The sequence below is a fragment of the Cetorhinus maximus genome, chromosome 5, assembly GCF_964194155.1.
Source record: "Cetorhinus maximus chromosome 5, sCetMax3.hap1.1, whole genome shotgun sequence".
Lineage (NCBI taxonomy): Eukaryota > Metazoa > Chordata > Chondrichthyes > Lamniformes > Cetorhinidae > Cetorhinus > Cetorhinus maximus.
Genome location: NC_135883.1, coordinates 73,238,435 through 73,256,535, shown reverse-complemented (window position 1 = coordinate 73,256,535; position 18,101 = coordinate 73,238,435). Strand labels below are relative to the sequence as shown.

General features: G+C 42.5%; 1 protein-coding gene across 5 annotated transcripts in view; it reads left to right on the top strand.

Moving 5' to 3' along the window:
* Window positions 1-18,101, top strand: part of supt3h (SPT3 homolog, SAGA and STAGA complex component) — a 517,619-nt gene that overhangs the window by 327,107 nt on the left and 172,411 nt on the right. For 4 of the 5 annotated variants that reach the window (XM_078542020.1, XM_078542019.1, XM_078542018.1 and 1 more), the window contains 2 exons: window positions 4,173-4,266; window positions 11,969-12,102. In XM_078542020.1, the coding sequence (XP_078398146.1) occupies window positions 4,173-4,266; window positions 11,969-12,102 (228 nt within the window). Of the gene's footprint in view, window positions 1-1,212; window positions 1,342-4,172; window positions 4,267-11,968; window positions 12,103-18,101 lie in introns of those variants that run through there. The other variant, XM_078542022.1, reaches the window with a different exon arrangement.

The window sequence follows — 18,101 nt, the reverse complement described above, 5'->3', positions numbered from 1 at the left end:
GCCTTGGTTTTCTGATACTACATCCCAGTTATTCCTGAAGCTGTTTGGTTCTCCAGCCTCATCCCCTCGTTCTCTCACATCTCCCACCCATTCCCCATGGCACCTCATACCCTCAATCCCAACTCATGCCTCCCACCCAGCCCCCATGGACCCTCATGCCCTCCAAGCCACTTTCACAGCCAGTATCCAATGTGGACAGACCTCCAGAGCCATGTGGCGATGAAAAAAAAACTTTAACAATCCAATACAGCTCTCACTCCTGCACACTTGATAGTAAAAAAACTTCCATTCCAGAAACTCATTCAAAGCTTTTAAATTTCCTCAAGTGCTTAATCTCTTTTAAAAACAAACCTTTAATCAGACCCCACATCAAAGACAGCTAACCCCTTAATAGTCTAATTAAACTGTCAATCATACTTTGAACTCAGAACCCCTGCTAAGATAATTGTTGCTTTTGAAACTGAGCCAAGCATTCAGAATGACATAATGATAGCCATTGAGGAAATGTCAAAAACTCTTTTGAAACTGCACATTCAGATGCTACTTTTTTTTCTAAGTTGCAGCAGATGACCTGTCAGTGAAAGTAGTCCAGCAGAGGGTTTTTTAAACTCTCTGACAGCTGCAGCCTGTTTTTTAAAGTCTAAAGCACAGGGGACTTAAAAAACTTCAGATCATGAAAGTTATGCAGACATTTTCTGCCTTTCAAGAGCATTCCTTCTCCTGCATCGATTTGTGATTCCCACACTGCCTGTTGAGACCTTTGGAGTAACCAAAATGGGACCTGTTTGAACTCAACGCTGAGTTCAAACGGCCCTACTGAGTCTGTGTTTCACCCCTTTCCCCTAGCTGCAAACATTTGGTTTTTTTTATTCATTCATGGATTGATGGCATCGCTGGCTAGGCCAGCATTTATTGCCCGTCCCTAACTGCCCTTGAGAAGGTGGTGGTGAGCTGCCTTCTTGAACGGCTGCAATCCATGTGGTGTAGGTGCACCCACAGTGCTGTGAGGGAGGGAGTTCCAGGATTTTAACACATTGACAATCAAAGAAAGACAATATATTTCCAAGTCAGGGTGGCAAGTGGCTTGAGGGGGAACTTGCAGGTGGTGGTGTTCCCATATGTTTGCTGCCCTTGTCCTTCTAGACGGTGGTGGTCATGGGTTTGGAAGGTGCTGTCCTTGGTGAGTTCCTGCAGTGCACCTTGAAGATGGTGCACACTGCTGCCACTGCGCATCAATGGTGGAGGGAGTAAATGTTTGTGGATGGGGAGCCAAACAATCAGGCTGCTTTGTCCTGGATGTTGTCAAGTTTCCTGAGTGTTGTTGGAACTGCACTCTTCCAGGTGAGTGGAGAGTATTCCATCACTCCTGATTTGTTCCTTGTAGATGGTGGACAGGCTTTAGGGAGTCAGGAGGTGAGTTACTCATCACAGGATTTCTGATCTCTGACCTGCTCTTGTAGCCACAGTATTAATATGGCTAGTCCAGTTCAGTTTCTGGCTAATGGCAATTATTGCCCAGGATGTTGATAGTGGGGGATTCAGCGATGGTAATGCCGTTGAATGTCAAAGGGGAATGGTAAGATTCTCTCCTGTTGGAGATGGTCATTGCCTGACACTTGTGTGGCACGAATATTACTTGCCACTTGACAGCCCAAGCCTGGATATTGTCCAGGTCTTGCTGCGCTTGAACATAGATCGCTTCAGTATCTGAGGAGTCACGAATGGTGCTGAACATTGTGCAATCGTCAGCGAACATCCCCACTTCTGACCTTATGATGGAAGGAAGGTCATTGATGAAGCAGATGAAGATGGTTGGGTCCAGGACACTACCCTGAGTAACTTTTGCAATGATGTCCTGGAGCTGAGATGACTGACCTCTAACAACTACAGCCATCTTCCTTTGTGCTAGGTATGACTCCAACCAGTGAAGAGATTTCCCCCTGATTCCCATTGACTCCAGTTTTGCCAGGGCTCCCTGATGCCACACTTGGTCAAATGCTGCCCTGATGTCAAGGGCACTCTCACCTCACCTCGGGAGTTCAGCTCTTTTGTGCATGTTTGAACCAAAGCTGTAATGAGGTCAGTAGCTGAGTGACCCTGGCGGAACCCAAACTGGACAACAGTGAGCAGGCTATTGCTAAGCAAGTGCCACTTGATAGCACTGTTGATGATCCCTTTACTGACTTCACTTTACGACGATGGAGAGTAGACTGATGGGGCGGTAATTGGCTGGGTTGGATTTGTCCTGATTTTTGTGTATGGCACATATCTGGGCAATTTTCCACATTGCTGGGTAATGCCAGTGTTGTAACTGTACTGGAACAGCTTGGCTAGGGGCACAGCAAATTCTGGAGCACAAGTCTTCAGTACTATTGCCAGAATATTGTCAGGGCCCATAGCCTTTGCAATATCCAGTGCTTCAGCAAACATCCCCACTTCTTGATATCACGTGGAGTGAATCGAATCGGCTGAAGACTGGCAACTGTGATGCTGGGGACCTCCTGAGGAGGCTGGGATGGATCATCCACTCGGTACTTCTGGTTGAAGATTGTAGCAAATGCTTCAGCCTTGTCTTTTGCACTGATGTGCTGGGCTTCTTCATCACTAAGGATGGGGATATTTGTGGAGCCTCCTCCTCCAGTGAGTTATTTAATTGTCCACCACCAATCAAGACTGGATGTAGCAGGATTGCAGAGCTTAGATTGGATCCGTTAGTTGTGGAATCGCTTAGCTCTGTCTGTTGCATGCTGGTTATGCTGTTTGGCACACAAGTATTCCTGTATTGTAGCTTCACCAGGTTGTCACCTCATTGTTAGGCATGCCTGATGCTGCTCCTGGCATGCCCTCCTATACTCTTCATGGAACCAGGGTTGATCCCGTGGCTTGGCATTAATGGTAGAGTAGGGGATATGCCGGACTTGAGGTTATAGACTGTGGTTGAGTACAATTCTGCTGCTGGTGGTGGCCCACAGGGCCTCATGGATGCCCAGCCTTGAGTTGCTTGATCTGTTCGAAATCTATCCCATTTAGCACAGTGGTAGTGTCTCAACTGGGGGCAGGACATCTACATCTGGGTCCCATCCGCCATTTTTGAAGGTCCACAGAGTCTTCCCGACAGCCAAAATCAGGCCCATAATCCCCTAACCCTCACTGTTTAGATTCACACATAGCGAATTGTCATTTGTGGGGAGGGGATATAGGAGGGTTAACAGTACCATGGATTCATAGCATTGCATATGTCAGCATTTTCAGGAGTGAAGGAGAAATATAATAAAACATTTAAATGTATTGCTTTGGTTGATGTGTTTTGTGGCATTCCGCTTTTGTAAATATTAAGAAATCTTATAACAGTTTATATCTTAAAATGAATATTTTTATGAATTCATATTCTCTTTATTTGAGACTCTAACCTAATCATATTTGGAAACCTTAGTAGCTATCAGAGAAATAAAAGTATTTACATGTTTGGAACTGAGACGATTTGAACACAGCAGTTGTTTTTGAATTTAAAGTCCTCTGTTGTACTCAATGTGTTTCTAATTCAGCTGCAAAACATACTTAAAGGGGAAGGAAAATGTTGATAGAGTATTTTATCCTCAAAATGCTTCCCAGGTATCCATGTTGATCAGAGCATGGTCAGGAATATATTTGCTAACTTGAGAAAAACATCTTCAAATGTGTTGCCCAACGAAGACCTATCATTTAGGGCCTTCTTTCTTCCAGGTGTCTTCTGGTGACATTGATGTTACCGCATGGTAGCAGCTGCCTGCATCTTCGAGCAGCTGTGTTCTTTTTACTGAGGGTTGCAATTTCAAAAGTCTGGAAGCCCATCCAGAGCTGCTTGGTTCAGGGGAAACAAGCGACCAGATGGGATAAAAGAGTAAGAGATTCATCAGGAAGAGATGACAGAGTTCTAATGCTTGCAACATGCTTGTAACAATCTCTGAGACGTTTGCCTGTAGAGAAGATCCTAATATTCGAAAACTAGCATTTTTGTGCTATTTAATAACATCTCGTAGCATGTTCTGTAAGAGTTGATTTGACAGGTTTTCTGCTTAGGGCTGAGCAGTTGTGTATTTTCAGTATGTAATAAATTAGAGACAGGCAGACACTTAAAAGAGTACTTTAATGCGAAGGGGCTTTTCTGTTCATTTATTTATCTTTATTTGCAGGGAAAGCTACGGCGTTTGCTAAGGTACATGAGTTTCCGGGATTTCAAGTCCAAAATTATTAAGAGTGTTGAAGATGAAGATGTTATTGAAGCAGGTACTTGAAGAAGAGATGATCTTATCGGGATGAAATAAGCATTATAAAGTCATGAATATTTGTGCTTGGCTTCAGGTTTCTGAAGGCATTAAAATTTAGGCGTTTACAAAACTGAAATTCAATCCTAATGAGACAGCAATGGACAAGTGTAGCAAGTTAGAGTTTAAAGAAAATGGAAGGAGTTAAGTTTACAGAAAGAGAGGATTCACAGGTGGGTGTTACCATCACTTGATGCTACTAAAATTGTCCTTTAAAATATAATGGGCATGGAATATTTATCTAATTTGATGTGCATCATTTGTTTTTGCATTTACAGAAATTCAGTGGCTGATATTAACCTGGGATAATCATAGCCAGAGTTAAAAATATACTTTTCAGACACAGGCCGTAAGAATTTGCAAAGGAATCATTCCCAGTTACACCACACACATTGGTTTAAGTCTCATGTGCTGCTGCTGGAATTATTTTTCAGTGATATTGGGTGTGCCACAATTTCCTTCCCCAACTGCACTCTTTTATTTACCTATTTACTGATAGTTAATTCTGGTGGACTGCTGTCAAGCTCCATGATTCCTGGTGACTTATTGTTTTGTTGCATATGTTTAGCTTTCATTAGCTGTCTCCCTTTTATTATCCAAGGGCTATTTCCCTCTCCTGGCTTTCCTTTCTTCCCCATCAATGTCCTTTTTAACTTTCTTTTTTCTCTAATGTGAATGATGGGTCCTATAAAAATACACTGAAATGATACTGCTTCTGCTGGAATGAATCAGCACTGGTATCTGACTACTAGTCAACATTCTTCACAACATCACCAAATACCTTAAAAAATAACAGCACAATTAAATCAATTTATTGTTTAAAGTCAGAGATAAATTACTTAATAAATAGACACATAGGTAGCATTGAAATAGGGAAAAAAAACTTTTAAAAAAAGAAACAAATATATTATCTATAAATGAGCTAAATACAGAAGCCCAGAAATTCTGACGCATAGTGGAGCAAACATGATGTGATGGGGTAGGATATTTTGGAAGAAAACTTTTCCTTCCTCTCTCTCCACTCTCACATCCTGATTTCACTTTTGGAGCATGGATATCTTGCCACTTAAGCCATCCTTAAGGATGGCAGGACTTTAAATATTAGAAGTAGACATATATGTTGAATAGGACCATGCACAGAGACCACAATGCTGTATTCAAACAGCAGTCAGTTCTAGAAACAACAAGAAAGCAAGACATCAGGGAGCACTTCTTCACTCAAAGGGTAATAGAACAGTCTCACCCAAAAACTGTTTCAGGTAGGTCAATTGAAAATTTCAGAACTAAGATTGATGGATTGTTGTTAGGCAGGGGTATGAAGGCTTACCGAACTAAAATTAGCAGATGGAGTTAAGATAAAAATCGGCTATGATCTCATTGAATGATGGAACAGGCTCAAGCGGCTGAATGTCATACTCCTGTTTCTATGTCCTTTTGTCAGTTGTTCTGGCTCAACCCTGCAGAAAGACTGGCAAGGAGCCACTCCCAACAGTCCTCAGGTCTGTGGGGTGATCCCTGCAGTCGAGTGCATATCTCTAATATGGAAATAGCCCAGTCCTGACAATTTGAGAGGGGTTCGTGCCAGGGACAGAAGGGCAGGAAGAAGCTCTGCCCACCAGACCTCCAGTGGCACCAATGTGCTGCCAGAATTTCTAGGCCAAACTGTTCAGTTTACATGAGCTGCCACTTTCTCATTATGAATAATTATATATTTACATTGTTGCAGCATGATTGCAGTAATAAACTGGATGCCTTGAATTTAATTGTGCTCTATCTGCAATATTTGATAAAATTGGCCATACTTACTCAGAATCTCTTTTCTGTTGTCTAGTTACATGGGGCCACCTTCACATTGATCCTATTCCTATATATTCAAATTCAACCAGTATTTCTCCAGCGGTAGCTTCACTTCCATTCCATACAGTTATTTCCAGAATATATCCCCATCCAAAAATGTAACCTCACTTCAAAGTGTACTTCTCTGCTACCTCTCCTCTCTTTACTCTGAATCTCTGCCATCTCCTCATACAAGATAATTACACACGAGAAAGACCATTCACATTATCCTTTTTCATCCATTCAGAGAGATCCTACACCCTTTCCACTCCACCATCCCCCCACCTAGTAATCTAATAATTTTGTAATTGATTCTAGTTTTCCTCCCACTACAGTAAAACTGGATCCTAATGTTGATCATTTGCTGAACAAAGGAGAATTTCTGAATATCTGATCTAAAAATATGCTTTTCTCATTTGATTTTGTGTCTTTTAGTTTTACTTTCATGCTTTAACTTAATGTAGTATTCAGGTTAATCTTTTCCAAACAGTCACTTGGTAGTACAGAACTTGAATATTGCTGAAAAGAGGTCACTCTTTTCATGTTGCTGAAGCATTTCATCTTGCACTTATCAGGACAAACACAAGAATGCTATATTTCAAACCATCACAACAATTTATACTACAGGAGGAAAGGGTACTGATTGGTTGACAATGGCTCAGATTGGCTGAAGCATTGCTTTGGAGAGAGCAATGGGGAACTATAGGCTTCCCATACTTCTGGGTAATTCAGAAAGGTGCAAGGCTTGTCATCTTACCCACCAATCAGTACCCCTTTCCTCCTGTAGTATAAATTGTTGAGATTGTTTGAAATTTAGCATTCTTGCATTTGTCTTGATGAGTGCAGGAGGAAAAGCTTCAGCAGCATGTCTCTTTTCAGCAGTATTTAATCTTTTCCAAACCTGTAAACAATCTCTCAAACCTCTAAGATAACCTCTCAGATGCCTACTTGCCAGGCTGAAAGGCCCACATTTCTCCAGTCTTTTTAAAAAAAAATAATTCCTGTCATTGGGAATTAGCCATGTGATTCTTTTACGCTGCTTTAAAATGTGTCCTGATTTTTGGTGAACACAAGTAAATGCATTATTTTAAATGTGGGACTGGATTTTTAATCCCTATTGGGGCTTGGAACGGAGACAGGCAGTGTGGCATTTTGTGCTATTGATCTGCGTACTTATTTCCCAGCTCCATCCCACCCCCCGTGCCATATTCCTTGATGGCGGATGGCAAGGCCAATTGACTGAATTAAATGTCCATTAAGGGCTATTAACGGACGCTGACTGGAATTTTCCAGTCAGCTTCCAGGCCCCTGGAGGCAGCAGGGAACAGTTCAGTTCCCTGGAGGCAACATCCAGGTGCCAGACCCAAGGACCAGCTCTCCAGACAGGCTTAGAGGCTGTCCTGGAAGGCGAGCCTGCTCTCTGGCCATTAATTGATCACCCTGGGGAAAATCACATTGAATGCAGTCTCCTGACCCCCATTTGGGCCTGACAGGCGGGGTTCAAAAACCCGCAGGGTAAATCTTGTCCATAGTTTGGCCAGAGCACTTTACATTGCCTCCTCTGACTGATATTTTACTACATAGTTCAACATCTTATTAGCTTTCTTGATTACTACTATGCATTTGTTGTACATGTTTAACATCGAGTCTGCCAAAGCTCCGAGGTCTCTTTCAGCTTCATCCTTAGCTGGAGGTGGTTCAGAGGAGGTTTACTAGATTGATGCCTGGAATGAGCAGGCTGTCTTATGAGGAAAAGTTGGCAGACTGGGTTTGCTTCCATTGGAGTTTAGAAGAATGAGGGGTGATTTGATTGAAGTATATAAGATCCTGAACGGTCTTGACAAGATGAACGTGGAAAGGATGTTTCCTCTTGTGGATGAATTCAGAACTAGGGGGCACTGTTTTAAAATTAGGGGTAGGATTTTTACCTCATCAGGCGGGTGTGGCGGACAGGCCCAGGAGGCGCTGCGAAATCAACTGCAGCCCATGATCTGGGCCCGACCGTGATGTCACGCTGGCTGTCCAATTAACGGGTACGCGCCTGCACGCCAAGCTGAAAATCCAGCCCTTGGGGGTGCCCTTTTAGGACAGAGATGAGGAGAAATTTTTTACCTCAGAAGGTTGTGCGACTTTGGAACTCTGCCTCAGAAGGTGGTGGAGGTGAGGTCATTGAATATTTTTAAGGCAGAGGTCGATTGATTCGCTCGCCTAACAAGAATCTAAGCTTATCAGGGGTAGATGGGAATGTGGAATTTAGAAACACAAGCAGATCAGCCATGACCTTATTGAATGGCGGAGCAGGCTCGAGGGGTTGATTGGCCTAGTTCTGTTCCTATTTCTGTTCCTATTTCTCATGTTCTTATGTTTCAGCACTTCATGGAGTACACATATTGTCTATTTTTTATTCCAACGTGTAGTTTTTATGATTGTCTGCATTAAATTCCATTTCCCATTGCTCTGCACACTTATATATCTTGTATAGTTTTTTGATTTCTGAACTGTCTCTCCTGATTCCACTGCCCATTGAGTTTGGTCATATCTGCAAATTTTCCCACTTCACATTAAATTTCTGAATCCAAATTATTTATGTAAGTTAGAAGCAGTAATGGTTCCATTTTACATGGAATGTAAGTAAGACTAATGGGCCTACAGTTGCTTATTTTGTAACTCCATTTGATTATGGACACCACACTAACCTATTTCCCATCTTTTGTGACCTCCTCAGTGTCCAGTGTGTCCCTTATAATGATTGTGATGCTTTGAAAGTCTCTCTAGCACTCTAAGATAAATACCATTATTCCTGTACATATTTGTTTTGAGCCAAATTAAGACTTCTACTTCACTTATAGTGCTCACTGGTTATACTTGGAAAATCTTTGTGTGATGTGACAATCCTTGTAGTGACCAAATTGAAATCTTATCATAGTTCTTTTAAGTTTTAAGACCTTCACTGTTAGAACCAAAAAGCAACATCAACTAAGCATTACTCAGTCAGCAACTAATACTCTAAACTACAGAAAGATAACACTTATTAATGTCTTAATGCAACTGATAGCCTCACGCCACATATATACCATACAGCACGCTTGCCAAAGAATTACACTTTTATCAGGAAACAGTCTAAAGTCACTCCTAGCTTCCAACAGGTTCACATCTCCATGTTTCAGCGAGCCATAACCTCCAATGACTGCCAAAGACCCTCTCCCTCAGTTCCCTAAGCATTCTCAAAGTAGCTTTCAGAAGTATGGCTCACTCCAATGATTTCTTCTCCTAACCTCACCAAGGCAAATCTTCTCGTGCCCTTAAATTGCTGCTTGTTCCTTCTGTTTGACCCATGGACAAGCTTTCTCCAGCATTCTGCCTGGTAACTAACAGAGGAAATAGCTTTTTCCCTTTGCAGACTGCAGCAATTGCTGTTCTCGCTCTCGCGCACTCTCGCTTTCTCTCTCACTCTTGCTCTCTGTTCCTGTTCAAAGTCTCTAAGACGGAAAGACTTCAACAATAAGAACATCTGCTTCTGCTTTTGCTTTCAGGTGTTAAACTGGCATGTGGATTTAATAGCATATGATTTGGGCTGCCATTCTCCATGGTAACCAAACTTCTTGTTGGGCAGAACTCGTAGCAGATTACATGACTCTTCATTGCTCCATTTTACCTTGAATTAAAAAGACAGTCCAAAACATAATCACTCATGTCTTCACCTGTGAACAAATGGTAGTCATAATTTAGAATATTTACTATTTTGATCTTATCTTCAATTTCAAACTCGCTCGCATCTTTTATGGGTCTCTGACTGCCCATTTACTATTGTGGTCCTAAAATCACTTTTTACTGTTAAGCTTAGCTTCTGATGTGAAGCTTCCCTCCCCCCACCCCCAAGTGTCTCTCTATCCCCCCAATCTTTTTAACATACTTTTGGCAATTTCTTGTCATCAATCCAGTCGACCCCTTCTTGTTCTTGCAAGGATTTTACATGCCAACTTTATCTCGCTTCTAATTTGCTTTGGCTGAGCCTGTAGGTTTTTGGAATATATTTAACACTTAAGATTAGCCTTATACCTTTAAAGGTGCTCTACTGAAGTTTTGAACAATCTCTGCTTTGCTCCTCCACATACTTTGCCTAACTCATTCTGTAATTTCTGGGCTAGCTCAAAATGCTTTAGTTTCCTGCTTATTTAATTAATTTAACCCGTTTAATGTTAGATAACAAGCTTGTATAATTCTGACTGCTAGACCTTCTCTATCTCAAATGCTAATATTGCCATTTCCTCAGTCCACCCAGAGTCATTTCATTCCCTTTCTACCAGAGGCCCCAGTTTAATGCATCCTTCTTTCCTTACGATCGGGAGAGGGAGGGAGGCAACTGAGGGAGGGAAAGTGGTGAGTTAGAAGTGGGGGAGTGACTTCACACTGCAGTGCTCAGCCTGGCTCCACTTTTAGATGAGTAATTTGTGAATAAACATAGAAACTAGGAGCAGGAGTAGGCCATTCGGCCCTTCGAGCCTGCTCCGCCATTTAATATGATCATGGCTGATCCTCTGTCTCAACGCCATATTCCCACTTTCTCTCCATACCCCTTGATGCCCCTAATATCCAAAAACTTATCATTATTTCTTGAATATACTCAGTGACTTAGCCTCCACAGCCTTCTGTGGTAGAGAATTCCACAGGTTGACTACCCTTTGAGTGAAGAAATGTTTCCTCATCTCAGCCCTAAATGGTCTGCCCCTTATTCTAAGACTGTGGCCCCTGGTTCTAGACTCCCTAACCAGGGAAAACCTCCTCCCTGCATTTAGTTTGTCTAGCCCTGTTAGAATTTAATACGTTTCAATCAGATCCCCTCTCATTCTTCTAAACTTTAGTGAATACAGGCCCAGTTGAACCAATCTCTCCTCATACAACAGTCTTGCCATCCCAGGTATCAGCCTAGTGAACCTTTGCTACACTCCCTCCGTGGCAAGTATATTAAAATTAATTAAGTTAATATTTTTTAGTGGTGGATCCAGTGGTCCCTTTAAGGACTGCTGGTTAAAATGACATGCAGATCATGTTTTACTGAATGTAGCTGGCTAAGTGCCAGTTGCATTCAGGGCAGACCACTTTTGCAACAGGGATCTCATACAGGTGGTAGGCCCCATATTTGCATAGGCAAAGGACCAGGCATGGACTCAGGATGCCTCTCTTTCTGCTTTTACTGATATACATTTCCAGCCCAGACTTTGCACATTCATGCTGCCTGCTCTAATGGATGCTTTGGCGCCTGGTTTGCAAACAAAATTGCGCATGGCACTATCGAATTTCTATGCCAATATTTTCTTTCTATTTCTAAACAAAACACCTCCCTTAAGTTTAATAGATTTGTTTCTAAAGTATTATGTCTGCAAATGAATATTAGCTTTGTTTTGCATGTAGCCTGACCTGGGAGCGTCAGATACCAGCATTGTGTGGAAAATTGTAAAAGGTTGTCCTTTTCCACAGGCCTTCCATTCACCATCTTGAGCATAAAGCATAATCAAAATTGGAGTTGTTTAGCATAAAAGTTTAAGAACTGGTTTTCAACTGTTGTTGTGAGATGCAAATATGTCAAAAATGGTGCTATTGCTTTAAATTCTCTCTTCTCCCTGTGGTAATTGAAAATATTGCTGTGCCATAGTCTCTCATTACTGATCTTTGTTTTAAATGATGGGTGGGAACACATCAGAAATATATTTTTGCTTTACTGAAGTCTGTGTAGCAGGTGAAAATAAGTCCCAGGCTCATCTGTGCTACAGATGTGCAGGAATTTACATTAGTAACTTTTCTTCCTTCCTTTTCTCGCCCACACATAGACAAATCCAGCAGCAGTATAAACAAGCGCCAGAAACTCTACCAAGAATTCCTCAGCTCCATTGACCAAACAGGGGAGCTGCTGGGCTTGCTTGAGGAGGATGATGCTGATGAAGTCAAACAGGAGCGGCTGGAGGTGGGTGGAGCAGTCTTTGCTGACCACAGCGATTCATTGTGCCAGAATTAATCTGTTCACATTGATAAATTCTGATGTTGTGAAAATTTGAGGTTTTACCAGCATCTGCTTTCTTGACATTTTATCAGAGTAAAATGATTGCATTGTGAATTGGACTAAACATGTGTTTTCCCTGGCATCTTGCTTTCACACTGCATTTTTTAAAACCACATAACAATATTTTACTGTGAGTTTTCCAGTAGGCCTGCACCTTAATAAAAACTTTCTGAAGTTGAAACCATGCTCGCAAAAGAAATTACTTTCCTGACGTCTTGGGGTCAATCTGCTGCTTGACCTCAGGATGTTGGGAAAATAAATATCCAAATGTGTTTTCTGTATCTGAGTGTCCTTGAAAGTAATTTCTTGACTTAGCCACTGATCATTATTTAAAAATTTTTGGTTGTGGCTGTGGAAATTGCAGACAATTGAGGATTTTTTTTTTCTTTCAGCTATACACTTCATCTAGGTTTAAGTCTGAAGAAAATGTGACCTGGGAATATATGAGCTATTACTACAATACCTACCTGTACAGATAGCGGGCATCAAAAGCTCCTCTATTGTATGCTGGGATTCCTGTGCTTTGGGTTTGAAAATCATGGTGGGGTGTAGTCTGTGCCCGTACTGTGCATTGTATAAGACAGCCCAACTTCAATTATCCAAATACCCATAATCCACGTACATGATTGTGTAGTCACATTTATTCAGAGGTTTGTGTCAGAAATGAAAGCATTGCGAATCATGACCAGGAAACCTGCAGGCGTGAGCAGCAAGTTGGGGATCAGCATATAGCAAGGTGATTTGATTTGCAGCAATTGTATATGTCTCTTGTCCTTGACCTCTCCCAGTTTGCCTTTGCTTCTTCAGCTGTACATGGCAGTACACACTTTCTGTCCTTCTAATGCTTCTTTGTATCTTCCCTTCCAGTACCCCAACTCAGTATGGTGGTAAAGTCTTGAACATTTTATCCCCTAGGCTCTTAAACTTTTTCTAAACTTCTCTACCTTGCTATTTTTCTCTGTACCTTCCAGCTACTTCTCAAAGTCTGTTTGCTCAAACAAAGCATCTGGTCCTTAATTTTTTTTTACTCATTCATGGGATGTGAACGTCACTGGTAAGTCAGCATTTCTGCCCATCCCTAGTTTCTCTTAAGAAGGTGGTGGTGAGCTGCCTTCTTGAACCACTGCTGTCCATATGTTGTAGGTACACCCACAGTGCTGTTTGGAAGGGAGTTCCAGGATTTTAACCCAGTGACAGCGAAGGAACGGCGATATAGTTCCATATCAGGATGATGTGTGGTTTGGAAGGGAACTTGCAGGTGGTGGTACTCTGATGCAGCTGCTACCCATGTCCTTCTAGGTAGTAGAAGTTACGTGTTTGGAAAGTACTGTCAAAAGAGACTTGGCAAGTTGCTGCAGTGCATCTTGTAGATGATACATCCTACTGCAAATGTGAGCCAGTGGTGAATGGGGTGCCGAGCAAGCGGACTGCTTTATCCTGGATGGTGTCAAGCTTCTTGAGTGTCGTTAGAGCTGCACACATCCAGGCAAGTGGAGCGTATTCCATCACACATCTGACTTGTGCCTTGTAGATGGTAAGCAGGCTTTGCTGAGTCAGAAGGTGAGTTACTCACTACAGAATTCCCAACCCCTGACCTGCTTTTGTGGCCACAGTATTTTTAAGGCTGGTCCAGTTCAGTTCCTGGTCAATGATAACCCTTAGGATGTTGATAGTGGGGGAATTCAGCAATGGTAATGCAATTGAATGTCAAGCAGAGATGGTTAGATTCTCCCTTGTTGGAGATGGTCACTGCCTAGCACTTGTGTGGCGCGAATGTTACTTGTTGCTTATCAGCCCAAGCCTGGATGTTGTCCAGGTCTCGCTGCATATGGACAAGAACTGCTTCAGTATTTGAGAGGTCACGAATGGTGCTGAACATTGTGCAATCATTAGCAGACATTTCCACTTCTGACCTTATGTTGGAGTGAAGGTCATTGATGAAATATTTTAAGATGTTTGGGCCTAGGACATTACTCTAAGGAACAGCCATATCCTGGGACTATGCTCAGCACCTCTCTGTAGTCTCATGAGTAACTTATTATGTTAAAGGGGCGATATAAATAAAGGTTTCTGTATCTAGTGTAAATTCAGAAATAATATTGACCTCAGGAACTCAGCCTGCTTGTAAAGCTGTTTGACATGGCAATTTATACCCCTCGAAAATGGGAGTAAGGGGGTTGCTGTTGAATTCAGGTTATTTGTTCTCAAGTTCTAAAAATGAAATCAGTTAATCACAGTTTTGCTGCTGAACTCAGATACTACTTTTCATAGAAACCTTCTTACTTTCTCCTAGTACTCCCTCCTATTCCTGGTATATGTAGGTAATATGGATTCTCCATCTCAATGCCAAATGGTTACAAGCTGTTGGGCTCAGTAGAGGCAATCAAGATCCTAAAAAAGAGAAGCTTTATATTTGGGTTAATCAATGGTAAATGAAGTTCTATATAGATAAGTGCAAAGTAAATGTGAAAGTTTGAGATGCCTGTACTCCATGGTTTGGGTAGAACTCAGGCAATTGCTGTTGAGGGAGAAATAATTGGTGACAAGGGAACTGAATTTCTACTTGGAGCTAAAGACAGAAATTTGTCTTCTCAAATTTGAGCTGAAGGGAGTTGTCCCTGTTCCAAGAATGCATGTCAGAAAAGGAATCTGATGGAACAAAGGAAGTCAGGAGATTTAATGGAGAAGTGGAACTGGGTGTTATCCCCTTACATGTAATAGTTGACCCCCCTACCGACGTGCCGACTTGAGAGGTAACAGTGCGGTGAAGGAATGAAAAGCATTGCCGGTTGATTCACTGGCTACTTTCGGATGCATAGGAATGGAAGTGTGCCAGGATGTACCGCAAAGCTGGATCATGGAGAGAGTTTTGGAGGAGCATGGCATAGTCAAGTACATGGAAAGATGCTACGAGGAGAAAAGATCACTATCACAGAGGATGTTACTCATGCCTTTGGCTATTTCAATGCTGCAAGCAGAGCTGAAACAAGCCTGGAGTGATCCAAACTGGTAATTACTGAAAACATAGTATGGTTTAATCACAGAAGAAGGCCATTCGAGCAGTCATGCTACAAGAATAGCTCAGCGCTTGGATTGCTAGATTCAGAGCTCAGAGTGCTGAATTACAGGAGAGATTATCAACATTGACCTAGGGATGATGATGTATTTGAGGACCTTGGAGAAGATAGGGAGGTGGGTAATGACACAGTTTGGCAAGGAAAGAGTCAAAGGTGATCTTTTTGAACTGTGGCATGATAATTGCAGTTTTCATGGGAAGAGAAATACAATCCAAACCATTGATGAACAGCTAAAATGTGGTTGAGAAATAATTGAATGACCAGGAGTTGAGTCAGAAGTGAATCATAGTCAAGGTAAGCTTGGAGAGGACAAAGGATAGATGTGGGGAAGGGCTGCAAAGAGATGGGTTTACAGCTGAAATGGAAGTCGAGAGTCACAGAGCCTTGGAGTCAAGGTAGGGAGGAAAGGAAGGGTGCAGTAGAGAAGGCATTTTCGATTACTGAACACCTTTGGGAACGTATATTTGCTAACTTTCAAGAATGATTTTTGTTAGCTGTGTACCCAGTATGTATGGTCAGGAATTTCTTGCAGCTAATGGGATCCCAGGGAATCACTGATCATCTGATCCCAAGGCTAACAAATCACTCTTCCCAATCAATTCCAGACAGTTCAAAATGTACTTTTCTAAACCAAACTATAACTGCATAAATTTGCAACAACAATCTTGTCCATGAGCTTGTAATGTACATTGAACTTCATTGATTTTTATTTAAGTGTGCATTAATATTAGAGTAAACGTTGTGATTCTTCATGCCTGACATGGAGAATCATTCATCAGGACTGTGGCTCTGTCAATTGGCAGCAGAAGGTGTGGGAGTCTTAATTGGGTGCTGGTTAACATTAATTACTGCCACAAATTGGCAGATGTAACTTCTCCCGAATTCCCCCTTCTATGTTCATGTTCAACAATGCTGTGGCTCAGTTCATAGCACCCTCGCCTTTGAATCAGAGGGTTGTGGGTTCATGTCCCACTCCCGGAAAAACCAAGAACTGTGATTGTACTTGAAAGAGTTGCAATCTGTGACTGTTGATAACTCGAAAGAGTTTCAACAATCTCCATGAGGTTTCAGCTGTGGGTCAGTTCATAGCACCCTCGCCTTTGAATCAGAGGGTTGTGGGTTCATGTCCCACTCCCGGAAACCAAGAACTGTGATTGTACTCAAAAAGAGTTGCAATCTGTGACTGTTGATAACTTGAAAGAGTTTCAATCTCCCTCTTTAGGAGAGGTGTCAGCTGTGGCTCAGTTCATAGCACCCTCGCCTTTGAATCAGAGGGTTGTGGGTTCATGTCCCACTCCCGGAAACCAAGAACTGTGATTGTACTCGAAAAAGAGTTGCAATCTGTGACTGTTGATAACTTGAAAGAGTTTCAACAATCTCCATGAGGTGTCAGCTGTGGCTCAGTCCATAGCACCCTCGCCTTTGAATCAGAAGGTTGTGGGTTCATGTCCCACTCCCGGAAACCAAGAACTGTGATTGTACTCAAAAGAGTTGCAATCTGTGACTGTTGATAACTCGAAAGAATTTTTGCCTTTCAGCTGTGGCTCAGTTCATAGCACCCTCGCCTCTGAATCAGAGGGTTGTGGGTTCACGTCCCACTCCCAGAAACCAAGAACTGTGATTGTACTCGAAAGAGTTGCAATCTGTGACTGTTGATAAAAATATATATTTTAACATTAATTACTGCCACAAATTGGCTGATGTAACTTCTCCCGAATTCCCCCTTCTATGTTCATGTTCAACAATCTCCATGAGGTATCAGCTGTGGCTCAGTTCATAGCACCCTCGCCTTTGAATCAGAGGGTTGTGGGTTCATGTCCCACTCCCGGAAACCAAGAACTGTGATTGTACTCAAAAGAGTTGCAGTCTGTGACTGTTGATAACTCGAAAGAGTTTCAACAATCTCCATATCATGAGCGGAGCTTTGGAAAGTGGGAGTGAGGGTGAGTGAGCCAGGCACACGCACACGCACACATACGCACTCTCACACATACACACTCTCTCTCTCTCACACACACACACACACTCTCTCACACACATTCTCTCTCCCTCACACACACACTCTCTCCCTCACACACATATACACACACTCTCTCCCTCATAAACACACACACACACTCTCTCTCTCTCTCTCTCTCTCTCTCTCTCACTCACACACATATATACTCTCACACACACTCACTCTCTCCCCCTCACACACACACTATCACACACACATTTTCTCTAACACACACAGACACACTCTCTCACACACACTCTCTCCCCACCACACACACATACTCTCTCTCTCACACACACAAACTCTCACACACACACTCTCTCTCTCACACACACACTCTCACACACACTCCCTCACACACATACGCACACACTTTCCCTCACACACATACACACACACTCACTCACTCTCTCTCTCACACACATACTCTCTCTCTCACACACACACTCTCTCTCTCACACACACTATCACACACACATTCTCCCTAACACACACTCTCTCTCACACACACTCAGTCTCTCTAACACACACACTCTCTCTCACACACGCACACACAACACTCTCTCTCACACACATACACACACTCCCTCTCGCACACACTCTCTCACGCACACACTCTCTCACACACACACTCTCACACAGACACACACACACACACAAACACACAACACTCTCTCACACATACACACACAAACGCTCTCTCTAACACACACTCTCTCTCACACACGCACACACACACACACACTCTCCCTCTCACACACATACATCCCCTCTCGTGCACACACACTCTCTCTCGCACACACACTCCCTCTTGCACACACTCTCTC